Source organism: Zeugodacus cucurbitae, chromosome 2, assembly GCF_028554725.1.
Source record: "Zeugodacus cucurbitae isolate PBARC_wt_2022May chromosome 2, idZeuCucr1.2, whole genome shotgun sequence".
Lineage (NCBI taxonomy): Eukaryota > Metazoa > Arthropoda > Insecta > Diptera > Tephritidae > Zeugodacus > Zeugodacus cucurbitae.
In genome coordinates, this window is record NC_071667.1 from 30,772,252 (window position 1) to 30,798,187 (window position 25,936).

Sequence of the window (25,936 nt, forward strand, 5' to 3'; positions counted from 1 at the left end):
AACCAAATTCACGTAATTTTTTCAACTCAAAAACATTTCAAGGGTTAATTCTTAAAATCACAAAAATGTTGACTTCGATGACGTCTGACGAGAAAAAGCACACCGTACAGTCGATAATGTTCGATAAATAACTGAACGAAGGTGGTGAATGTCCATAATATTGTGCTTGAATTTATTATTATTAATTGTAACATATTTATTTTGAATGTAATGTAAGTTATTAAAAAAACAAAACTATTCAAGAGAAAATTTTCTGTAATACATCATTTTCACTCGTTACACATTCGCATATATGGTGAACTACACCTTTGAACTACACAATCAAAAAGTAGTTTTAATTAACACAACAACCCTTAATAAAGGAGCATAATGCATGTGGGAGAAAAATAAAATTTTGTGAAAGAGAAGACCAAAATAAGATTGAAGATAAGAACCAAAATAAGTGTGTAATATGAGAGTTTATAAAATTTTTAAATATTATAATAAATGAAAAGCATTCTGGTATCAAAATGATTGAATTAGGTAAGATGTGTTATTAGTATGAATTCCTAATTACAAACGTGCAAAGAGAAGCTGTATATTAGTGAGAGTTAGTGTTGTATGTGTGCTTGTGTTTGTGAAGTTGTGCATCATAACAATATGTATCCATTAAAGCGAAATAAAATTTTTTTCTCTAATTCTAATGATATAAAATGGTTTTAGGTGTTGACCACAACAAAGCTCTTGATAATATTTTGCAAGCAGCAAGCAAGCATCCTAATTCACGTGTTTCAAAACTTATACACAGCGTGGAGGAGGAACGCTCTCAAAAAAACATTGTTCTTTTGCTTATTGAGTTGGCTGAACACGCGGAGTATGCCACTGATTTCAGTATATCTCTAAAATATGTGAGTTAACGATTTCTGTTTCTCAAATATATCTGTGCTTCCGAACATGTTTATTAACAATATTTCTTTTTTCAAAACAGTATTTAGATTTATTCGAGCAATTAGGTATTGGACGTGAAATTGTTTTGAACGAAGCAGGCTTATTACTATTGAATTCGTCAAAAGTTTATGCGAGGCGAGTCGATTTTGTACAAGAGTTAGTGGAGCGGCAAATACTGACCTTATCCAATGCGGACAAGGAAATTGTGGAAAACCGGTAAGTGTAAATAATTTAAGGTAAAAATTAGAGAGTATTTTATTTTAGTATGATTCAACAAATCAAAAATGAAATAAAAATAATTGAATTTGCGTGTACCACATACATATATGATGTTTTTTGAAGCATCATATTCATCTATTGATACATCAAATATTATTGAATTAAAATAACGTATTCACAACAGCACAAATATGCAAATTTAATTCTAGAAGTTTTAAAATAATAAATTTAATCAAATAAAAATCATATTATTAAATATTTTTAGTGGTGAAGATGGGGATAAAAAATTGGAGGGAAAAGCTAAACGTACACGCAAACGCCTCGTGGCAGCGATAGAGGACCCCTTTGAAGTGGAATTAGTTCCAAGAAAATTTCGCAAATTAACCGACGAAAAACGATTTGTTGGTGGATGGGGTCAAGAAAAACAAAAGATGCTCACATCAAGATTCTATAAAATAGACTCTGAACAATATATACATCCTGCTGCTTGGATGCATGCTACTATTGTCGATCTTGAAAATGAAGAAGATATTGATTCGAAACGAAATTATAAGCTCTACACATATCATGTAGAGCACCGTTATAATACGTTGGTGTCAGATATTAATTTTAGAATGCACTTCAAAGTAAAGGATTATATAGACGAAGAGGAAGAACGACTTGAAAGAAATGACGATTCCAATAACAGTTCTACAAATATTCTAAATGATTGGCCACCTCTTTCGGAGGAATATGTAAAAAAATATTTAGACTTAGAAAATAAAGCTTTAGCGATTGGTGAAGTTTTTAATAATTGTAAAAAGCTTAGAATAGATAATTCTAATGAAGACCAGAATATAGTGATTTTTCCTGAACCAGTACAAAATCAGAAACTTTCCAGTGAAACTAACAAATTGCTCAATCAAACAGCAAACACCGAAGAGTATAACTCTAATTCCATGCAAAGTGAATCAGGAGTTGGTGATAGCATTAATACGTTAAACGTTGATATAAGTACAAATTCAAATGAAACTACTGCTAATGAACAAAGTGAAGTTACCATAGACAGTGAAAATGATATGAGTGACCCAAACTTAACAGATGAAAGCTCATGCTTTCAGCAAGGCCAAAATTTGAACTCGACTGAAAAATCACTTTTAGAATCCAGTATCGAGTGTGAAAACACAATTGAGGCTTCAACTATTACTACACAAAATCAAACGAATGAAATTTATTCAGGTAAAGCAATCTTAGCAGTGAGAACTGAAAATGACACTGGTTTAGGTGAAAGCATAACGGATCAAAGCCAGAGGGAGAACGATTGCAGTAATGAAAATAATAACACCAATAATTTGGCTGTAAATAATTCCCAATCGAATTCAAAGAATGATGAGTCCGTAACTGGAAATATAATTGGAAATGGTAAGAAGTGTTTATTCTTTAATTTGTAAACAGATCACCATTTTTAACATTTCTTAGACGAAAACGAAATCAACCTGAATAAAATACGTGTTTACCTTCCACACCTAGACGATGAGGGCGTTTATTTTTCGGATTTGGATGATCAGGAACACCGTATGCTATCGCCGAGAGTAGTTACTACTGATGTTTTCCCTTGTATACCAAACAAGAAAAACATAACTATTATCATCGATGATGAAATAAGAAGTCTTTTAAATATAGCAGACGATGAGCCACCTCCTTCATATACAATGCCTATTCAAGTACGACCTTCTACACCTCCAATAGATCTAAATATATTTAAATTTCATGAAAAACTACTTAGACGCCGACTATTGTTTAAGCTTGGGCCCGAAATGGAGCTTTTCCTTCAATCGGTAAGAACATTGCCTCAAACACTACGAATTTGTAATGTAATGCATTATTCATTTTTTTAGCGTTCAATGAAAAAATCTAATTGCACGGATGTAAATGAACAAAGGCAATACCGACCGATGAAATTATTCAATGAATCTCATGAAGGCAATTTTGATCAATCAACTAACGAAACTGGTACACTACAGATATTTTATTAATAAAGCTCTTGTTTAATATTTTTCAAATCATTTCCACTATTTTAGACAATAACATACTTAGCGATGGTGAAGATATGGAGGAATTCCTTGGATTTACGGAGGAGGAACAGTCATGTAAAATGTTTCATCGCTTGAGTAGGGATTCAGGTGTTGACGCAGACGTGCCCTTAACAACAAACGTGTCTGATGTGGAGACTCTTAGTAAAAGTCTAAATAACAACTCACAGCTTGAAGGACCAATATCTATAATTGAAGAAACAGTTGAGAATGAAAAGTGTGAAAGTTCAAAAAAGGAATTTAAAGAAAATTTGACATCGACCACAAATAGTGAAAATGATTTAAAGGAAGATATCACATGTCAAGCGAAAATATCAACAGAATGTGAAAATTCGACCAATGAAATAACTTCCGATATTGATATTTCCGCGAACAATGCTTTCCAAAATGATAATGAACCAGAAAATGATACTTCTTCGAATTTGCCTTCATTGATAGATGATGTTATTTTAGACACGGAAAACGTTCTGGAGGTTGAAAATAGCAAAACGAAGGTACTTTTATAAAATTAAGTCAAGTATGTTAAGCTAATTTCTCTTTTCAATACTAGATACAAAAATGGCACGAGTATTTGCAACCCATTTTATCAAAAGCACGAGATCGTCATCATTTCGACGTTTTTCAATTAGGGACGGAAATTATGAACGAATTGCAAAATCCTGCAGTACCAGAAAATCATATAAAATCTTCATCTACAACATTCCAAGATGTAATGATCAATAAGGATGAAAGTTATGTATCGCGCTACTTTCTATCGACGTTGTTATTGGTGAGTATTTTTTTATTGTTCTATTAGTATTTATTATATATTTTTTGGTGTCAAATTATAAAGAGGATTGGTTTATCTGTTAGAGGCCGATGATATTTTGTTATACAAAATGTGGAGAAAAAGAAATACTTTCAATTATTATACAGCATAGAGAAATCATTAATAAAAAATAATATTATTGAATTGGCGGATAGTGCTATATCTTGCCGGTATGAAACTATATATTCGGCATAAAGTCCATTGGAATAACGAAAATTATTATTTATTGAATATGAGGGCTGGGATAAGTCTTGGACCGATTTCACTAATTTTCGCCACCAATCTACCATCTACCATTTTTGTACTCTCGCAACAAAAGTTGCTACGAGAGTATTATAGTTTTGTTCACATAACGGTTGTTTGTAACACCTAAAACTAAAAGAGTTAGATATAGAGTCATATATACCAAAGTGATCAGGGTGACGAGTAGATTTGAAATCCGGATGTCTGTCCGTCCGTCCGTCTGTCTGTGCAAGCTGTAACTTGAGTAAAAATTAAGATATCTTGACGAAACTTGGCACAAATATTCCTTGGCACCATAAGAAGATCAAGCTCGAAAATGGGCAGAATCGGACCATTGCCACGCCCACCAAATGGCGAAAACCAAAAACACATAAAGTTTGGAATAAAGGATCGCACTATGAGGGGGCATATTTGGATGTAATTTTTTTGGGGATGTGGGCGTGGCCCCGCCCACAAATCGGTTATTTGTATTTAACTCGCAAACCAATGAAGCTATATAAACCAAACTTTCTGCAGTCGTTTTTTTAGCCACTTCTTAATACAGTCCAAAAATGAAAGAAATCGGATAATAACCACGCCCACCTCCCATACAAAGGTTAGGTTGAAAATTACTAAAAGTGGGTTAATTCACTAACGAAAAACGTCAGAAACACTAAATTTTGCAGAAGAAATAGCAGAAGGGAGCTGTACTCAGATTTTTTTACGAAAGAGAAAATTGGCATGGCATCGCCCACTTATGGGTCAAAAACCATATCTCAGGAACTACTCGACCGATTCGAATGAAATTCGGTATATTATATTTTCTTGACACCCTGATAACACGGACAAAAAAGGGGCGAAATCGGTTCATAACCACTAATCCTTTCCTTATAACTCAATTTTGATATCCATCTTAATCCTTCACTTTATAATGTAAACATAAGGAACCAATGAAGATAACGGAATAAAACTTTACACAATTAATGCATATTATCTCTGACTTCACTTGTGAAAAAATTGTCGAAAACGGACCATAACTTTTCAAGGCCCCAGATATCGAACATGTTGAACTCAGCGCCTAAGGATAAATTTTAACCGAAAATATGGGTAAATCTCTCAGATATCTCAATTTAATTCAGAGGAAATTGTTTTCTTCTAATAGTGTGTCTCTGTTCCAAAAATTATTAAAATCGGGTCATAACATTTCCATATACCTCATTGTAGGTTTTTCAAAAGTATCTTCTCCTAGCTCCCATATACCTAATTATAGGTTTTTCAAAAATACGGTGAGCTTTATTCCGCATATATGTATTGGTTAAATTTCTTCAATAAATTGCGAGAGTATAAAATGTTCGGTTGCACCCGAACTTAGCCTTTCCTTACTTGTTTCCATTATTATTAAAAGAAAAATATGTAAAAGATGTAAAAAGTATACAACCATATCCAACTAGTTTAGTTTTAAGTGCAACTTAAACGGTTATACACTGTGCAACAAGTCGTGAGTGTATAAAAGATGTATCGGAATTCAGTATTCCTATTAGACAAAATTATTTCTGATATATCTACTTTAAAAGATATCCAGTTAGCTGATGTCTGATTAGGCTAATCAGAATTAAAATTCGACCGTTGACGAAATATATATTTTTTAAACAAGTAGCTTAGAATAAAAATTAAACAAGTAAGGAGGACAAAATTCGGGTGCAACCGGACCTTTTATACTTTCACAATTTATTTATTTAGTATTATTAAGATAACACATAATTTGTCTGTATGTTCAATTAATGTGCTACCCAGTTACATTATATCCAATATAACTAAGGAACTAAGAACTATTTTTGTATGTATGTTATTGGCGTTGCAACCGTTTAGCCGGTTATAGCCGAATCCACGATAGTGCGCCACTTCTCGCTCTCCATCGCAGTTCGGCGCCAGTTGGAGATCCCAAGTGTAACCAGGTCGCTCTCCACCTGGTCCCTCCAACATGACCTAGCCAGCGTAGCCGCTGTCTTTATTCGCTGAACTATGTCAATGTCGTCGTATAACTCGTACAGCTCATCGTTCCATCGTCTGCGGTATTCGCCGTTGCCAATTTCTGAGGACCATAAATCTTGCGCAAAATTTCCCTCTCGAAAACTCCTAGTGTCGTCTAATCTGATGTTGACATCTTTCAAGCTTCTGCACCATAAAGCAGGAAAGAGGACTTTACTTTTCAATTGCCTACTCAGTCCAAAGTAGCACCTGTTGTTGCGCTGGATTTCGAGGCTGACATTTTTCGTGTTGTTGATGCTGGTTCCCAGATATACGAAACTATCTACTACTTCAAAGTTATGGTTGTCAACAGTGATGTGGGAGCCAAGACGTGAGTGCGCTGACTGTTTGTTTGATGACAGGAGATATTTCGTCTTATCCTCATTCATCTCCAGACCCATTCGCTTCGCCTCCTTATCCATGCGGGAAAAAGCAGAATTAACAGCGCGGTTGTTGCTTCCGATGATACCAATTTCATCGGCGTACACCAAGAGCTGTACACCTTGTAGAAGATTGTACCTTCTCTATTTAGCTCTGCAGCTCTTATAATTTTTTCCAGAATCAAGTTAAAGAAGTCACCCGATAGTGAGTCGCCTTGTCTGAAACCTCGTTTGGTATCGAACGGCTCGGAGAGGTCCTTCCCAATCATGACGGAGCTTTTGGTGTTGCTCAACATCAATTTACACAGCCGTATTAGTTTTGCGGGGATACCAAATTCAGACATCGCGGCATAAAGGCAGCTCCTTTTCGTGATGTCGAAAGCAGCTTTAAAATCGACAAAAAGGTGGTGTGTGTCGATCCTCTTTTCACGGGTCTTCTCCAAGTTTTGGCACATGGTGAATATCTGGTCAGTTGTCGATTTTCCAGGTCTAAAGCCACACTGATAAGGTCCAATCAGTTTGTTGACGGTGGGCTTTAGTCTTTCACACAGTACGCTCGATAGAACCTTGTATGCGATATTTAGGAGGCTTATCCCACGGTAGTTGGCGCAGATTGTGGGATCTCCCTTTTAATGGATTGGGCAGAGCACACTGAGATTCCAATCGTCAGGCATGCTTTCTTCCGACCATATTCTGCAAAGAAGCTGATGCATGCACCTTATCAGTTCTTCGCCGCCGTATTTGAATAGCTCTGCCGGTAATCTATCGGTCCCCGCTGCTTTGTTGTTCTTCAAGCGGGTAATTGCTATTCGAATTTCTTCAGGATCGGGTAATGGAAAATCTGTTCTATCGTCATCGAACTATTTTTAGCACTTATTTAAAACGAGTTTTTCTCAAAAACTGCATTTTCAGTGTCGGTGAGCATGATTTCTCAGAAATGGCTCAACCGAACGATCTCAAATTTTAACTAAATCTTCTTTGATATATTATTTATTGCTATTTATCCTTCTTTATTCTATTTTATATTGCAGGCAAATCAAAACAATATACAAATCGATGTGTTCGAGAAAAGTTCTGAAAAGCCCTCAGCATGGAACAATATACAATTGAATCTGTTAGATACCAAACGCCATACTGTGGCTATTGAAGATAACATTGGAATAGTTCACTCGAAAAAACCAAGTAGAAGTAACACGATGTGCAATAATTTAAACGAATCGTCTGTTACATCTGGATGGAGATACAATACAGAAACGGCTGGAAACGTAACTCTTAGTAATGAGCGAGTGAAAGTTGATTTAAATGTTGTTCGTCCCTTGAAACAAATTGAAAAGCTTCCAAATATCAATGACGATTACGATTCTGGTATTTTTTCAAATGAAGAGTGTTCGTCGTGACATAATAATAATGACTCTGGTTCACCGTTACTGGCTACTGTGTAGTGATAAAGTTACTGTTCTTTAGGTTAATTTGAATAACATAAAGTGTTGGGTTCTTATTCATACTTAAAAAAAATATTTTTTTTTTAATATTTGTCTTAGATAGTTCTTACATTGGCCATGAGCATTTGTACACTACTTTCTGCAGTACAAACGTGCAATACATTTGAATTTTGACGAATAATACATTATGAGTAAAAAAAGAATTGTATAATTTAAATTGTTTAAAACATATTTTTTTTAAATTAATTCACTAATTATCTTTATTTGAAATGTCTTAATTTGTTTTGTTTTTTACTTTTGGATTCCCCACGTCAACTTCAAAAGTACCTTTTTTACTTGCGTATTTCACTTTTTTGTTTTTCTACTTTAAATTTGACAAATGCATATAATATATGTATGCATTAAAAACATTGTACCTGAATCCTTAATGTGAATTGGAGGAGGTAGGGTTAGTAATAAGGCAAATTATTTTTATAAAAAGTGACCAACTAAATATTGATTATATTACATCAGACAAAATTGCACTTCAATTGATAACTGTATAATTTTAATAAATAATGAACGAAGCTGTAGGATACAATCTTATAAATATTGTTTATCCACACGTAGAACTTCAAATATATATATATAGAATATACATATATAATTAAGTTTTTTATATACACAAAATAGTTTTAAAGTAGTGCTATTGAATTGATAAAAACATATTTGCACGAACAAATAAAAAATAGATTTTCACAAAAAATAGCGTTTTATTTAATAATGTCCACAACTGAAATTTCTCCAAAGTCAGCACCTTTCATGAACGGAATGGTTGGAAGTTCAGTTCTGGTGCAGCCGTTAAGAAAACGGTAGTGATTAACCAGATATAAATCCGTCCTCTTGAAAGATCGACTATCGTGAAAACCCCTTTGTATGTATTAAATATTAAACATTCTAGTGGCAGCGTCCTTGCAACTAAGTGTTGTATCAGAAATAATTACATAAACAATATAATTGTATGCTACTGGGTTTTAACTGGTTTGTTCAATGTCGTTCTGATGTCCTGAATGTTGTAAAATAGTATAAAATATACGTTGTGGTGCGTGTAAATGAAGCATTTGATTAAACACGTACATTTGTATAATTGTTAAATATTGGAAATCTCTTTTTATTAAAAATTGGGTATTAAATCTTTACACTTTATATTAATTTATTTTTATACTATTCCGAATCACTGTCAGTTGCGACTTTGTCATCATCCTTTTTATCTTCAGTCTTATAGTGGCGGTACTCTTTCTTCAATTCCCACATATTTTTATGTGGATTTTTCATGTTGTAATCACATACCTCTTTAAGGATTTCTTTCAGATAACCAATAGGTTGCTTTGTAATTTTTACCAAATCTTTAATATTATAGTATTGATGTTTTTCAAAAGCATTGAAAAGCATATCCATAACTGAATTTTTGTCATCGCGTGCTTTTTTACCTTCCGCCTTCTTTCTTTCACGATACTCAATCTGTAATATGAAGAATATAGAACTAATTAAAATTCTGCTTAATATGTTAAAAATCAGTTTGCGTACATTATGGGCATGGTCTTTAACTGGTTTGAAGTTCTGCACTATTTTATCTATTGGTTGAACCTTGCGTTGTGGTACCGACGCTTTCCGTATAGATTCAAGTTTCAGTTGCATATAACAATTGTCAGCGATTGGGCGACATTCCAATTTCTGCACAATACGTCCTTCCATGTATAGCTTTTCCGCTTCACTAACAGATTGTGCCTCTTTATCCTTTCCATTACTCGCATTATTTGATTCAGGCGGCATAACATGTGAAAATACTCCTAATGTTTGTTTGGTAACAACGGACACATCTAATATATGCTCTGTGGGAATTTTTTCCTCGGGATCCAAATTTACAACTGCTTGAGTTAGCGACAAAGAAACTTGAGCTTTTTGTCCCGGTGTTTTAGTAATTCGCAATTTTCCTACATCCATATTTGATGGTGCTTTTGACCATTTTTGTGCTATGTATTTCGGCACTTTAACTAACCATACACCACGTCCAGCATTTGACAAATCCAATTCTCTATCATCTTTAGACATTTTGATTAGATTCTCTTATATTGTTAAAAATTACTTTGTTTAATATTAAATCTATATAGATATGCGCAATTATATTTCTATTAATAATAATAAATTGATAATTTTATGGATGTCGTTTAATGTGGTTTTTGAGTGAAAACAAAAATTGCATACGAAAACTAAACAATCAGCTGTTCACAGGCTTGCATTTAATGCAACCTGAAAAATGTTAAACTTTACATTTATTACTTATGGCTTGGTTAAACAAGACTCGACAGTATGTTCGATCTACGTAGAATACTGGGAAAACGCAATTTAGGCTGCGTAGGCGTTTAACCTAATACAATAAATGACAAAAGAGCATAGCAAATAGATACTTAAACATTCGATATGAATAATTAACATTAAAAAGTTTTTAAATATGATAAGAAAACTTGGGTCGGCTTTAGTATAGTATCCCCCGATTTCAGAGTTAAAATGGGTATGGTTGGAAAGAGGACGATCTCCAGATTACGAATATATATAATAGTTGCCGCAGGAGACTTATAGTTTTCGAGATATTCGCATTTAAAGTTGAAAATTTCACAAATTTTATGTGGCGATATTTCGATTATTACATCACTTTTAATTTATATAATGCGCTTATTATACACTAACACTTCACTAAATTGTTTCCACATACTTATTTTATATCAATTGGTTTAATATTTGCTTTAAATAAGCATTTTAATTTTTAAACAATTTTGTTTATATGCACAATAACCATGTTGACAGATATCAAGTGTTGCCAAATCTACATATTTTACAAACGAATAAAAGTTAATAAAAAAATTACATGATTTATAGTACATTTGTTCCTGTTTCTTGAAAAACAATGATATTGGGTGGACCAGAGTTATTTTCCAAAAGCGCGGCCGAAGGCCGCAATTACAGAAAAAAGCAATATGCGAAAGATTATTATTTTTATTTTCATTTGTTTGGTTATGGCAACACATGATATCTGTCAACCTGGTTATTGTGCATATAAACAAAATTGTGCAAAAATTAAAATGCCTATTTAAAGCAAATATTAAACCAATTGATATAAAATAAGTATGTGGAAACAATTTAGTGAAGTGTTAGTGTGTAATAAGCGCATTATATAAATTAAAAGTTAACTAATAATCGAAATATCGCCACATAAAATTTGTGAAATTTTCAACTTTGAATGCGAATATCTCGAAAACTATAAGTCTCCTGCGGCAACTATTATATATATTCGTAATCTGGAGATCGTCCTCTTTCCAACCATACCCATTTTAACCCTGATATCGGGGGATACTATACTAAAGTTTCCCCGAAAACTTAATTTATAAGTTTATAAAAAAGGTTGTAGAGATTGGTTTGGAAATTAGATATTTTACTAGTTTACCAGTTGTCTACATAATTGCTAATATATAATTTATTGTAAAAATTATTTTATTAAAACAAAATATATATTAATATAATAATAAAAGTTTTTAAATATTTATGTAATAATAAGTTAAAATTTTATTATATACATATAATATACAGTAAATGATATTTTATTCCTTGTCGATTTTTATGTTACTACCCCTTTCATATAAAAAACAGATATGTCATTTCAAAAAAAAAAGAATACCCTGTGATTTTGTCTGCGAAGTTTCGATCGTATACAACTAGTCATGGCTCCACCGGCTGCACGGCAGCGATATAATGCAAATAAATCAGATAATGGAGTTATTTTTACAAAAAAACCTAAAAGGATTGATCACAACCAAAGAAAAGATATCAAAAAGAAGTACATACATATATTTTGGAAAACAAACAACATTTTGTGTAACTTATATTTTATTTACAGAGACAATGGATTAAAAACAGGGACTCCTGTGGTTGCAGATGCAAAGGCTGCTTCTCTGATACCGAGTGTAGAAACTGCTTTTAAGACGTTAATTAGCGCAAGATTATGTAGTGCCATTTGGGCATATATAGCTGATTGCGACGAGACGTTCAATTATTGGGAGCCACTGCATTACATCATTAACGGGCATGGAATGCAAACATGGGAATATAGTCCAGAGTTTGCTTTACGGTCTTATACATATCTACTAGTGCAAGGAGTACCAGGGTGGTTATATCAAAAACTATTTAACCCTAGTCCAATACTTATATTTTACATGATACGATGTATGTTAGGATTTGGTTGCGCTGTTATGGAACGCTTTATGTACAAGTAAGATTAATTTGTTAATATTCAGGTATTGATTTTTTAAATTATATCTATAACTATCAATGTAGGTCCATTTGTCAAGAATTCGGAATACATATAGGACGATTATGGCTAATATTTCAACTTTTTAGTGTGGGAATGTTTGTATCTAGCACAGCGTTACTGCCGTCTTCTTTCTCGATGTACTTTGGATGTGCAGCTCTTGCTGCGTGGTGGCAATTGAAATATAGTCTTGCAATATTTTTCGTTGCCATTTCCACACTTCTTGGCTGGCCCTTTGGAGGTTTGATTGGCTTACCTATAGCTATAGATATACTTTTGAAAAAACGATTGTGGAAAACGTTTTTGATCTGGAGTGTCATTTCTGCAATAACCATCGGCATACCCATGGTTGTTATTGACAGCACCTATTACGGGAAATTAGTAATAGCTCCTATAAACCTAGTGTTTTATAACGTTTTTACCAGCCATGGTCCGAACATTTTTGGAACGGAACCGTTGAAATATTATTTAATTAATGGGTTTTTGAACTTTAACATCATTTGGGTGAGTAGTTTGAAAAATTAACTGCGAAGTATGAATATGTAATTGATCTGTATTTCAGCTGCTTTGTCTTGTTACACCGATTGCACTGGTAATCGATCACTTCGTAGTGCCAGCAAAACACAAATCAACACTTAACTTCCCACGTTACTTGTCTTTGGCTCCACTTTATCTCTGGCTGTTGGTGTTTTTCCCACAACCTCATAAAGAAGAACGTTTTCTTTTTCCAATTTATCCAATGATATCATTATGTGGCGCAATCACTGTTGATGTGCTTCAGCGCCTTTTCTTTCGGATAAAATCTTTGATCCTGAAGAGCAAAATAGCAGTGGGTTCCCATTATTTGGACCACACTATGTTCATAGCAATTTCTGTAATGATTTTAAGTACATTATTTGGTTTATCAAGAGTATTTTCTTTGTATCGAAATTATCACGCACCGATGGATATCTTCATGGAATTAAATCAGTTTGCGACTTCACAAGAATATCAAGATGATCGAATATATAATGTATGCATTGGAAAGGATTGGCATCGTTATCCGGGAAGCTTCTTTTTGCCACCCAATAATTTCCGTTTACGCTTTTTAAAATCAGAGTTTCGAGGCATGTTACCTGTTTACTATGCTGATGGTGAAAATGCTACACAAGTACTGCATCCATATTTTAATGACATGAATAAGGAAGACGAAAGGACTTATTTCAATTACAATAGCTGCGACTTTCTAATATATTTTGATGAAGGAAAATATACAGACCTGGAACCAAATTATTCCAGATTCACCAAAGATTGGACGGCATACAAAACTTTACCTTTTCTAATACAAGAAAATTCACATAAACTTTTTAGAGCATTTTATATACCATTCCTTACAGATAGCTATACGACTTACGGAGATTTTAAATTATTAAAGCGAAAAAGACAAAAGTAAAGGATTGTCTACTTATTTATTATATCAAAGCGGAAACACTTTTGAATAAATGAATTGCAGATTTTATCTGCGATGAAACCATTGGGTGTAAGAGTAAGACATTAAAAATTCGCTTTAGACAAAAGGGTACTTAAAACAGAGGTAATAATTTACTAAATAGGACAAATATTATTTCCATATGAAGTCATATATAGCATCGTTATGATTGAGGGATTTTGGAAATATACACGACGTTGTTTTATCAAGTCGATACTGCGATGGTCTGATAAGGAATCAAGCGTCACACAATATTGTACCTATGTTAAGATCATGCTGGAATGGGCAAAAATTAGTGGACAATGAATATTGAATATCTAACCTCTACAATAAGGTGCGTATATACGAAACTACAATCCAATGAAAGAATTATTATGGAAATTTGGAATGCAAGTCATTAACATTATGAATATAAGAGTACAAGAGTTTCTGGTAGTTTTGTAAACTTGATCTTAACAAACTCATGTAAACATTAACATACATACAAATGTAAATCTATAGTAGGGTTTAATAGTTAGACGATTGACTTGCTGCGTTTTGATAATATCTGTAGCTTGGTTGTAAGCTCTTTGCTCTAATCAATTAGTAATTATGTTTGACCATGTTCGAACTATATTATTGTAGCATATATGTATTAATGCTACTACAGATATTATATTATCTATATAATCATACAATAGTATCTTAAACTAAGAAAGGTGCACCATGGGTAATGTATGACTAACGGTAGAATTAATTAATATGCTTTGGACTTTCAACTACATACAGAAATTATTTTAATGACCATACATATGTATGTATATTATTAGAAAATATTACACATAAATAGGTGTGGTAAAAGTTTATCGACTTTCAGTTGACTTTTGCAAAGTTGCTTACACAAAAAGCTTAAGAGTTTAAAGCATCAAATTTGATATTAATATTTTAGTATACATATTTGAAAACGTACCATTTTTTAAATATATCATACTATGAAGCTTCTAATTTTATGTTATTGTTGAATATAAATTAGAACATCAAGACTCGAATAAGTTTTACAGAATATGGATATCCATATATGTATGTGCATACATATGTATGCATGTATCTGAATAATAATACCGGGAAATGATCGTACATCGAGTATTTAAAGTTTTTAATTATTATATTTAGAAATTTTAGTTTGGAAATATATAGGGTAAATAAATAATAACTTTAATAATACGATAATAAGTGGAATGATAATTATTCAAATGACTCTATTCTTATACTTAAACTAGCACTAAACTAATCAAAAATTAATTACCTACTACTACCTCTTAGCCGGTATTGTGTTTATGGGGAAGCTTTTGTTTACATTACAGAATATTTAAAAATATACAGTTAAATTATTTTCCGAGGAACCCATTGTTTCTGCTGCTGCCAGAAGGTTCGAAGCTCTAACAGCGTTACAGTCTAAATTTGTTGTCGCCGTTGATCCTCTTTGTAAACTAGTTGACTCTTCCCATGCAGCCTTTTTATTGTTGTTATCTAATACCCTGTTATTCTGGTTTGAAATGGAGTCATTTTCGATTTCATCTTCTTCGTACAACTGTCCGTTGGCAGAGGCCCGTGACACTATACCTGGAAGAATGACTAATGATGCTCTTGGCAATAATTATATAATAGTACAAAACTTGAACTTACTTCTCACTGTTGCGGCATAACTTTCACGCTGCTTTTCCCGATCACGCTCTTGATCACGTTTAGCCTCACGTTCCAAATTTGTAGCCAGAACGGTGGAACATACCTTGCCAACTCCAGAATGATTAAGACCACTACTAATTGGGTTTGACATTGACATATTTCCGTCATGCTTCATATGCAGCACGGACACTCCACTATTGCCGCTCGTGACCACAGTTCCATTAGCACTATTGGAAATTTTCTCGTGAGTGACTAAGTTGGCGGAAGACATTGTGCTGTGTGCATGGCTGTGAACTCGATTCCGTCCTAAAGGAGGTGTGCCCTTTCGCCGTTTGCTCTTCGAGTGGATGATGTAGCATGTCAGAATAATAATAACAATAATAAATACACTTATGATCATGCCTAACATTCCTATGAAATTGGAACCCCATGTTGTTTGTGCAAGAGTGAGCCTTTCCATGGTCACTGTGACTGGCACAGAAGTACTGCGTGGCGGAACACCAGAATCAGTTGCTGTGGCTACCAAATGAACAGTGGATTCATTAAATCCTTGTAATTGCTCTGGTCGCATGTAAATACATCCCTTAGAATCTATTTCGAAAAGCCCAGCATGTTGTCCTCTTAACGACAACTCAAGTTTGTCGTTACGATCCCCATCAGCGGCTTCAACTTTTCCAATCATTACGCCTTCAAATGATTCAGGTGACGCGTGAAGAGCCTGCTGAATTGTATTTAAAACAAATAAAATTAGAGATTGCTGCAAACAATATATTAAATTGAAAATGAAAAAAATAAAATAAAACAAGTAAGGAAGGGCTAAGTTCGGGTGTAACCGAACATTTTATACTCTCGCAATTTATTGATGTAATTTTATAAAGACAACACAATTCGACCCATATATTCGGCATAAAGTTCAATAGAATAACGAAAATCATCATAAATAGTATATGGGGACTGAGGTAATTCCTAAACCGATTTCACTCGTTTTCACCACCAAGATACAATGTATCGAACACTATACGATCACTTAATTTAATATTACTTATAATTAGGTATATAGGATCTGGGGGAAGTTATGACCCGATTTTTACCATTTCAGGTACAGAGAGAAACTGTTATAAGAAAAAAATTCAGAGGGAATGAATTACATTAAAATATCTGAGGGATTTACCTATATTTTCGGTGAAAAATTAACCTTAGGCACTGAGTTCTTCATGTTTGATATCAGGGGCCTTGAAAAGTCATGGTCCGATTTTGACAATTTTTCCACAAGTGATGTCACAGCTCAAATACAGTATTTGTGTAAAGTTTTATTCCGCTAGCTTCATTGGTTCCTTATGAATACATTATAAAGTGAACGAATCAGATGGAATTCAAAATTGGGTTATATGGGAAGTAGACGTAGTTGTGAACCGATTTCGCCCATATTCCACCCGTGTCATCAGGGTGTCAAGAAAGTGTTATATACCGAATTTTATTGAAATCGGTCGAATAGTTCTTGAGATATGGTTTTTGACCCATAAGTGGGCGACGCCACGCCCATTTTCCATTTTGTAAAAAAATCTCAGTGCAGCTTTCTTCTGTCATTTCTTATGTAAAATTTGGTGTTTCTGACGTTTTTCGTTAGGGAGTTAACCCACTTTTCGTAATTTTCAACCTAACCTTTGTATGGGAGGTCGGCGTGGTTATTATCCGATTTCTTTCATTTTTGGACTGTATAAGGAAATGGCTAAAAGAAACGACTGCAGAAAGTTTGGCTTATATAGCTTTATTGGTTTGCGAGTTATATACAAAAAAACTTATTTGAGGGCGGGGTCACGCCCACTTTTCCAAAAAAATTACATCCAAATGTGCCCCTCCCTAATGGGATCCTATGTTCCAAATTTCATTTTCATAACTTTATTTATGGCTTAGTTATGACACTGTATAGGTTTTCGGTTTCCTCCATTTTGTGGGCGTGGCAGTGGACCGATTTTGCCCATTTTCGAAAGCAACCTCCTCAGGGTGCCAAGGAACATGTGTTCCAAGTTTCATTAAGATATCTTAATTTTTACTCAAGTTATCGCTTGCACGGACAGACGGACGGACAGACATCCGGATTTCAAATCCACTCGTCATCCTGATCATTTATGTATATATAACCCCATATCTAACTCTTATATTTCTTGGTGACACAAACAAATATATGCACTTACGCTTTTTGGGACCACAAATTCATAATGTGTCTCTCGGAATCTAGGTTCCCAGTCGTTTACGTCGATCACTTCCATCGTTATAGCTGCCGTAATATTTGTCAAGCCATCCGTTGCCATTACTTGAAAATCATGTTTTGTCATCTTCTCATAGTCCAGAGGTTTAACTAAGATTACTTCGCCTAATGACCCCACACTAAAAAATTGCGAATTCTCTGGGTCCAGTATTGTATATTTCAAATGTTTACCCGGTTTGTTAGAGGGTAATGCTAGAATACGGTTTCCCACAGCCGTATCCTCGCGTATGCGCATGAAAAACTTTTGCTGTACAAATGACAACGGTGTTATATCAACACGCGTTCCTTGGCGTGTTAACATAACTGTTGTCAAGGCATAGCGATCAGCATTGTCTATCTGTGTCGCCTTCACCACCAGTGTAGCGCCATTAACTAAATCCGCATAGCCAATGGGTGTTAGTAATGTAATAACGCCGCTGTGCGGATGAATTCGGAAGTACTTCGTATCTTGTGATTGCACAATTGTATACTGAATTGGCGCACAAATGCCTTCATCTTGGTCAACGGCTTTAATTGGTTCTGGACGTAATCTCAATTCACTGGGTCGCCCATCGTTTGGAAGCTCTCCAGTGTAGGATTCATATTGAAATTTAGGATTTTGATCATCTGCATCTGTAATTACTACCTTTAGTGTTGTGTCCGTATATTTGGGTGGACTGCCCTGATCTTGAGCTCTAAGTTTCACAGTAAAATTTTGCATAGTTTCGTAGTCCAACGTCTTTTTCAGCACTAATGTACCTTCGAGAGGGTTCAAAAACTGTACATAACCCGAATACGGGCCAGGTAATATTTGGTATTCAACAGTGGAAAATGGACCCGGCTGATCTGCGTCTTCGGCATGTGCACCTTGGAGTATTCTTGTACCGGATACAGTGACTTCACTGAGCGTTAAAGTGTATGGTGCACCCACCCAAATCGGGGCGTTGTCGTTGACATCGATTACGCGTACGTTTACGGGAATTACAAAACTCTGTAAAGTAGATACCGTTAAGTTACATCGAATTACATATTGGGAAAAACTATTAGGTGTTTTAATATAGAATCGAAAAGTGGGCATTTCAAACATACTCTAAACATAGGTATGTACATGTGAAACGGTATAAAAAATGGAATGGCCCACAGCCAACTTTTGGATCTAACGTCATATTTCAATTAACGAATAACGAATTTCAAGAAAATTTTTGATAAATTCTCAAGGCCTCAGATATCGAATATGTTGTACCTATGGCTGATGTTTTACCAACAAATATCTGTAAATCTCTCCCAATCTCTCTTAACGAAAATCATCGGTACAGATTTTACTCCAGCACCAATATCCTATATACGTACATATAACGATTTTCATTATTTAATATAATGCTTTCGCCTATCTTCGTCTATTTGAATAAAAATTGAGATATCTAGTTAAAACTTTAGTTACTAAAGAATTCAAAATATGAATATAATCTAAATTTTTTTCAAGCTCTGGCTTTTATAACAGATGATATGAACGGTCAAAGATATGTAGATCGTCGAAAAAAATTAATAAATGTATATGTACATACATATATCGAAAAATACTGGACACCGTGTCTATGTCTAATATGTAGTACAAGTTAATATGATTCGACTTAATTGTGAATACTATTTAATAAATGAGTATGTTAAAGTGAAAGATAATGCAAAATTTATTATTGCCAAAACAAAAATTTAAGGGGGTTTATATCCACAAAACTAGAATATCTGATAGCAATTGACAAATATTTAAATAAGAATTGGCAAAGTGGACGTCGTTGCACACGTCCCTAAATATATTACAGAATGACTACCTTGGTTGTTGCAAATCCTTATTCTTATTGGACTTACGTAAATGTTTTGAATCGGAAGGTACATTCGAATGGTGGTTTGTACTTCCAATGCATTAGTTATACTATGCATGTTTTCTTTTTGAATCTAATTAGCGAAAATATGCAAATTTCTTTTCGAAACTATATTCGGAAAATCAAACAGGAATGTAACTATTATGACCAGAAAAGCAGTTGAAAAAGTACTTTCCCTTGTCAACCTTTATAAAAACTTAATAGTTGGAAAAGGCGATATAAAACATATATACATTTGTTTTTGTTTTTAAAAGTCTTGAATAAATACATACATATATAAAAAACAACTGGACTCAACACATTTCCAAACTTTTACGCTTTGTTGGTAATACACATAAACAAATAATTCAAGTGAATGTTTTATATTATGTTTTCAGGAGTTTGTGATAAGTTCAAGACCCTTGGAAATGGGATACTCCATTCATAAATCCGTCGAATAACGAATGCTGAATTCATGTTCATTGTTTATTATAAAGCTCTCTTAAACCTGAAAAGCTTTACCCGCATTTGAGATTTTCATGTTGAGAGCATGTAAAATGTTGGTTACAGTCGATCTTAGCGCTCCTTTACATGTTGTTATTCAAAAGTGTTCTACTAAATTAACTTTCTGAAAAATTTAAGCTTTCACCGCATTGTTTTGTTTTTGAAACAACTTCCGAAGCATATGACGATTAAATTGCTCAAGTTGGTTTAGTTTAAGTGTTTATGTAAGTTAACGACACGACGTTCAGGTGTTTGTGTAAGCAATGAGTAAATGAAATAATAAAAAAAAATAATAGCGCTTCCCCGTGGTTAGCCACTTTAGGCCAACTTCGAATTTTATATGAAAATAGAAACATACACACTTTGCCGCTTTTTCCTTTGTTAGATGTTTGGTCGGGCTAGTCTTGTATTTGTGTTGTTAGTTTTAAACTATTAAGCACATTGTGGTAAAATCAAGATTATCAAATTATAACAGTATTGTGCAAGAAAGATCAATGAAGAGTCGATGGTTTGAAAATTAATGTATACTGAATATCTACATAAAATACAAAAAGTCGAGTTTGCGCTGAGTTTGCCTTTGGATTGACTTCAGAAGTTAGTTAGTTCAGCAGTTATTGCACGATGCAATGAGAGAGTTGCACTATTATACCAGCTCTCGACCCTATATTATTCAATTATACGCACTTTCCAATATATTATGCAATAGCATTCATATTACCTCTTTTGTCACAAAATTAATGCCTCATAAACCCCTTGACCAAACGAAAAATCATATATTATACTATCAGTACATAATTGATATCAGTCCGTAACCTAGTCTCCCACATGGTGACGTCAGTTTTAATTCCATAAATTCTCGAACTCGTTGACTAGCACTTACCGGATCGGTAGACCGACGTCGACTACAAATTACATTTACATAAATTGAAGAGGGTCCTAGAACTCCTTCCTTGTCCAATTCCACAGCTAATGATAAATTCTTGGTTCCTGATATTATCTCGATTGGTGCGTCCTTTTCGCGTAGAGATAAATCAATATCCCCTTCTTCTAACTCAGGATTTCCATTTATTCGTAACTTTCCAATAATAGCTCCCACTTCGAGATCTTCATTGGCAAGAAAGCTCTCTGCTGAACCTCCACCTTCAAGATAACAACGTGAATCCAAGATAGCACCAATTGTGTCTGAAAGAAATTAAAAGTAACAGCATTACTTGAGATATAAATACATATGTATATTTAATGTTTTAGCCCCTAATTATTGGAGTCATGTTAAATTTGTTCAATAAATAGAACTAAAGAACTCAAATGAAATCACAATTTTATATTTGACAAAATTGTTTATATTGTTTAATCAATGGACTTTCTAAAGCATCTCTATTTCTCAACTTGGTAAGAATTACTATTAAATTTTTTTTTTCGAGACAAATTTATTTCCAGGAAGAATTCTAGTTATGTTAGCCACATCTGAAAATATAGTATTTCAATATGTACCTCATACAAAAATTTGTGAACTAGCTTCATAAACAGACACACTTCACATGAAATGTTAATATTCAGATATATTTAAATTAATTTCACTGCCTTTAATCGATAGATCAGATAACGAAGATATCGAAATACAAGTTAACTCAAATAGTGCTGTCGGTATATAATAGATCTAGTCCGAAGAATCGGGCTCACCTTTCGCTATCGTGTTTAATTGAAAGCATGGCTTCATATATAAATGTATTTTAGAAACTAATGACATCTGGAGAGAGTGAGATAGGCTTGCATCTGGCCAATTGCGAATGCACTGATTCGAAACTCGCCTCCGATTCGCTCTACTAAGCATGCGTACTTACTTAAAGCCTTATGAAACTTCATTGCGCTCTCGAATTTTCTTTGAACGTGTGCTGATCAACGATGCAAGTTTAGTCAGACCACAATGATGGTCTGATGGATGTACTTTCAATAATTTTGAATATACATACGTAAGTGTGTATACTGTGTTCGTAGGGAAAAGTAGCTCATGCTGGTTTAAATTTACGTCAATCAGATCCATCAAATCAGTTCTAGCTGATAGGTCTTAAAGATAGTGATCTTAAAGTTTATTGCAATTTCTGCATTATAATTATACAATTTTTTTATGTTTTTGATGTTAAGTGAGTAATATCTAATTTCACATAAATTTGTAATATCTTGTAAAATGTAAAATGGAATTCATATGTTCTACATAAGGAGATAGTCAGTAGATTTGTACAATTGTAAGACCTATGAATGTCTATATTTATATACTTATAGAAGAGATAAGTATACGCATAAAGCTTAAAATATTTATAAGAAGTTTATTTTTAAAACAGATAAAAGATACCTAAATGAAAGAAAATGCAATATAAAGCTGTACTTACTTCATAAGTATGTATGTATGTATATGGCAATTTAAATGATGAATGAATGTACATGGTGGTAATTGTAGCTAAATGAACCTATACAAATGACCGGAAAACTGTTATGCCAATACATGTGAATTTTATGTATGTTTGTCAGCCAAATGTACCTGTCTGAAATTTAGTTATACATTCATCATATACACACATATTTCATTTGTTTTAACCCAGTTGGAAAGTGTATCAGCATTTTACCTTACAAATTCACTTTGCTATTTGAATTGCTCAAAAACATGATGTGGTATATTTGCTTTTCTCATGAGGGTTGTCAATAATTATTTCTTTTCCACCGTAAGTGCATATTTTTTTGTTATTTATATTTAAAAGTAATGCAATTTTATTTTGTAAAAGTGTGAGGACAGAGCAAGAATGTTTAAATGAATTAGACAAGAATACGAGGCCATTGAAGCGAAGTGAAGTAAAATAAAAGTGTGTTTTAAAAGTTTGGGAACAATTTCAAAATTTTTCCTTTATGAAGTAACAGTTTTAATGGAAGTTTTTTGGAAGTTCATTGAATGTTAACAAATGGCTGAACTGATATTTGTATATCCACACCGAGAAATTAACGGTCATACTTGTCAGAAATCGACATTGACAGTATCTAAAGTACTTGATTCTGATATCAAATTGGTTTAATGTGTGCATAGTGAAAAAGTAGATGACTCAATGCATTACCAAGTAATGTAAGTTTTCCAACTGGGGAAATTTACTAACCCGGTTTTCATGACTGTGAATTAGTTCACTATCACTGATCTTCCTACCTTTTAGTTTTGTGAAATAAAACTGTTGACAAAGAGTAGTAAACGTTTGGTAATAAAGTTAAATGCACACACATTTCTTTTGGTAGAAATGTCCGTATATAACTGCACATTAGTATGACTCTAAACATTTTATGGATTCCGTAGAAATGTAGCAATTCTCTATTATTAATTAAATCTTATGCTCCATATATACAATACGTTGACTTTTAAATATGTTTTTAGACATAGAATTGTCTCACTAATAGTGTGCAATACTTTGATACTTTTATTAGAATTATATATGTTAATGAAACTTTAAGTATATGCATGTATTGAAGATTTAAGTTAAGAGAGATACATATGTTTATTCAGTTAAGATAATGTTGAAATGAGTGTATAATAGTAATCTTTCGACACTATCCTGTTCGCAATGGAGACGTTCTAACTTTCGCCAATTCTAAAATGTCCATGGTATTTATAAATATCCCTATGTTTTCATTATAAAGTAAGGAGACTTAATCAATGTTGTAGTGATACGAAAGTGTGAGCTACCACTACCAACTAGAAGAATCTTGTACCTTCTAGAAGAATGCCGTCTCTTAAAACTAATATTCATAATTCCTTTCGTGTTTTTTTGAAAGCTGGTTCAATTGTGCTGTTGTAAAAATAATATTCTTGTGGAAATCGCGAAGGACTCACCGTTTGGTTTGAGAAACATCAGAAATACGGAAAATAAATGAATTGTGCGTCGATACATAATCCTCATTTTCAAATCGCATTAAATTCAAGATCGTTGTGCGGTGTAAATATAGTCATGGATCTCTTGAAAATATGAGAAACTCTTTAGGCTGTTGTTGTTTTTTACTATGTCGATGAAAGCTGGTAATTTTAATGGCAGTTGAGTTGTAATTTGCATAATCCAAGCATTTCTTTTGGTGGCGCATATTTGTTGCGGCTTGTAATTTCGTTGCGAGTAAGTCAAGTTACTCTCCATGATCCATGTAGTACAAAGCTATGACGTTTTTATGTGGTATTTGACTGCACGTATCATTAAATACATTTTTTGCTTTCGAATATAGACAACTATAATTTCACTACACAAAGAATTTTCACTTTCGAATTTTATATATTTGTTAATTTAATTTTTTTTTATTTTATATTATTTTAATTTTTACACATACATACATACAAATATTATAATTTAAATAGAGACACGTCTATCGTTGAAACAACACAAATTTAAGCAGTGTCACAGTAAGCAAATGTTACGAGTATGCTTTCTAAGATCCTCTAAATTAGTTAAAACACGAAACATCGTTACTCTCACCACGCACATCAGTTCACAAATAGGTACACACACAATTAAAATGTAAGATTTGTTAGCTCAACCATCATGTGCCTCAATATGAGGCGTTATGCACTATAATTCATCAGAAATAATAACAATTGTGTTTACTTGAATGGTCCGAAACTTGAGCAACACCACCTCAGTTCATGGCTCCGTCATTTGCGGTAACTATGTTTGTAAGCAAGCTCATATGTACTTTTGTGTGTACATATATCACACAATGTTTACACATGCACACGGCAACGTTGTCGTGACGAAAGTCAAAGGGTGGCTTGACCGGAAGCCGATAGCATTCAAAAGAGTCATTCACCTGGAACACTTTTAACATTTAGTGGAGTCTCGGAAACGCTGACCAAGCGCGGCAAGCAAACGTGCCTTCAAGTTGTATATTTGTAATTTTGAATAATGTGTCACGGAAAATGCACCCTCATATCGCCCGCATACATTTCGGTAGAAGCAACCACTGGTGTTATACTGCAAATGGAATTTTTGTGCTGCAAACTCTGGTCTCAACTATTCTTTATATTTAGAAAGCTATTTTGTTTCCAAACCTTAAATAAACACTTCTAGTTGGAAAAAAGTTCCAAAAGTTTGTTAGCGCACTTTCTAAACCGTTGTTCCACCGTTGCTCGGAATACTTAGACTAAATATCAGTATTGTAACTAAACAAGAAATACCCTCTTGCTTCGAAACTTGACGTTACGGCTCAATGCGGCAGTTTAGTTACCAGTAGAGAATGCGCTGCATAAGTATCTACACATGGCGTACATACATGTTATACATTAACAACAACTAGTTGAATTTTTTACCAACTTATTGTACCCAACGTGAAATGTTGAGATATTCATTGCAAATTCGCATATTGTTCGAGAATAGTAAACTGAATAAACATTGCTTTGCTTCTAGTTCGTCAGAACCACTCAGTAAAGATCAACTTTGCACCACCTAATGTAGGCAGATATAGTAGAAACGACGACCCTCAACTTTAAAAGTCGAAATTGTTGTTTATGTATGTTTATACTCAGTTGGTACTATTTTCCAAGTGGGTTGTTGTGAACTATGTTTGGCTTGGCCAAACCAAAATCTTTCTAAGCGAGAAAATGTTTGCTTTAGGTTGCAATCGTTGTTGCTGTTGTGCTTTCGTATGTAATTTTGTGCTGGAAATGTTTCCACATCACTCCTCAAGCGTTTCAATATTTTATTTACTTGTGTTTTGAAGTCGGTTGCCAAAGATGTAA

The 25,936-nt window shown here is 33.7% G+C and overlaps 4 protein-coding genes across 8 annotated transcripts; 2 read left to right on the forward strand and 2 right to left on the reverse strand.

The window, feature by feature from the left end:
* Positions 1-362: 362 nt before the first annotated feature.
* On the forward strand, positions 363-8,822 carry LOC105215705 (LIM domain-containing protein A). 2 transcript variants are annotated; one of them, XM_011189752.3, is made up of 9 exons: positions 363-522; positions 703-887; positions 968-1,143; positions 1,412-2,547; positions 2,656-2,963; positions 3,024-3,138; positions 3,207-3,712; positions 3,769-3,987; positions 7,688-8,822. In XM_011189752.3, exons 1-9 carry the CDS (start codon positions 510-512, stop codon positions 8,051-8,053), a joined length of 3,024 nt encoding a protein of 1,007 aa, XP_011188054.1. In that variant the 5' UTR covers positions 363-509; the 3' UTR covers positions 8,054-8,822. The 2 variants fall into 2 exon arrangements, with proteins under 2 accessions (XP_011188054.1, XP_011188053.1); XM_011189751.3 differs by having other exon boundaries at positions 2,605-2,963; positions 7,688-8,821.
* A 393-nt stretch (positions 8,823-9,215) lies between these two features.
* LOC105215706 (general transcription factor IIF subunit 2) lies at positions 9,216-10,354 on the reverse strand. The gene is made up of 2 exons (XM_011189754.3): positions 9,665-10,354; positions 9,216-9,598 (listed from the first exon to the last, which is right to left on the reverse strand). Exons 1-2 carry the CDS (start codon positions 10,187-10,189, stop codon positions 9,302-9,304), a joined length of 822 nt encoding a protein of 273 aa, XP_011188056.1. The 5' UTR covers positions 10,190-10,354; the 3' UTR covers positions 9,216-9,301.
* Positions 10,355-11,807: 1,453 nt separating this feature from the next.
* On the forward strand, positions 11,808-13,873 carry LOC105215707 (alpha-1,2-mannosyltransferase ALG9). The gene is made up of 4 exons (XM_011189755.3): positions 11,808-11,969; positions 12,030-12,401; positions 12,467-12,944; positions 13,003-13,873. Exons 1-4 carry the CDS (start codon positions 11,854-11,856, stop codon positions 13,870-13,872), a joined length of 1,836 nt encoding a protein of 611 aa, XP_011188057.2. The 5' UTR covers positions 11,808-11,853; the 3' UTR covers position 13,873.
* An 80-nt stretch (positions 13,874-13,953) lies between these two features.
* Positions 13,954-25,351, reverse strand: LOC105215708 (protocadherin Fat 1). 4 transcript variants are annotated; one of them, XM_011189757.3, is made up of 5 exons: positions 24,050-25,351; positions 21,065-21,366; positions 17,769-18,812; positions 15,574-16,291; positions 13,954-15,522 (listed from the first exon to the last, which is right to left on the reverse strand). In XM_011189757.3, exons 1-5 carry the CDS (start codon positions 24,114-24,116, stop codon positions 15,257-15,259), a joined length of 2,397 nt encoding a protein of 798 aa, XP_011188059.1. In that variant the 5' UTR covers positions 24,117-25,351; the 3' UTR covers positions 13,954-15,256. The 4 variants fall into 4 exon arrangements, with proteins under 4 accessions (XP_011188059.1, XP_011188058.1, XP_011188061.1 ...); XM_011189756.3 differs by having other exon boundaries at positions 15,574-16,294; XM_011189759.3 differs by having other exon boundaries at positions 13,954-15,510; positions 24,050-25,350.
* Between the last annotated feature and the right edge of the window lie 585 nt (positions 25,352-25,936).

Excerpts from the sequence above, each read along its gene's own strand:
- LOC105215705 (XM_011189751.3), top strand. Across the intron at positions 2,964-3,023 it reads TGGAGCTTTTCCTTCAATCG|CGTTCAATGAAAAAATCTAA; the intron begins GTAAGAACATTG and ends TCATTTTTTTAG. Across the intron at positions 3,139-3,206 it reads TCAATCAACTAACGAAACTG|ACAATAACATACTTAGCGAT; the intron begins GTACACTACAGA and ends CCACTATTTTAG.
- LOC105215706 (XM_011189754.3), bottom strand. The coding sequence starts at position 10,189 with ATGTCTAAAGATGATAGAGAATTGGATTTGTCAAATGCTGGACGTGGT. Across the intron at positions 9,599-9,664 it reads TTAAAGACCATGCCCATAAT|ATTGAGTATCGTGAAAGAAA; the intron begins GTACGCAAACTG and ends TTCATATTACAG.
- LOC105215707 (XM_011189755.3), top strand. The coding sequence starts at position 11,854 with ATGGCTCCACCGGCTGCACGGCAGCGATATAATGCAAATAAATCAGAT. Across the intron at positions 11,970-12,029 it reads AGAAAAGATATCAAAAAGAA|AGACAATGGATTAAAAACAG; the intron begins GTACATACATAT and ends TTTTATTTACAG. Across the intron at positions 12,945-13,002 it reads TGAACTTTAACATCATTTGG|CTGCTTTGTCTTGTTACACC; the intron begins GTGAGTAGTTTG and ends TCTGTATTTCAG.
- LOC105215708 (XM_011189756.3), bottom strand. The coding sequence starts at position 24,116 with ATGAGGATTATGTATCGACGCACAATTCATTTATTTTCCGTATTTCTG. Across the intron at positions 16,295-17,768 it reads AATTTGTGGTCCCAAAAAGC|CAGGCTCTTCACGCGTCACC; the intron begins GTAAGTGCATAT and ends AATACAATTCAG. Across the intron at positions 15,523-15,573 it reads TTATGCCGCAACAGTGAGAA|TCATTCTTCCAGGTATAGTG; the intron begins GTAAGTTCAAGT and ends GAGCATCATTAG.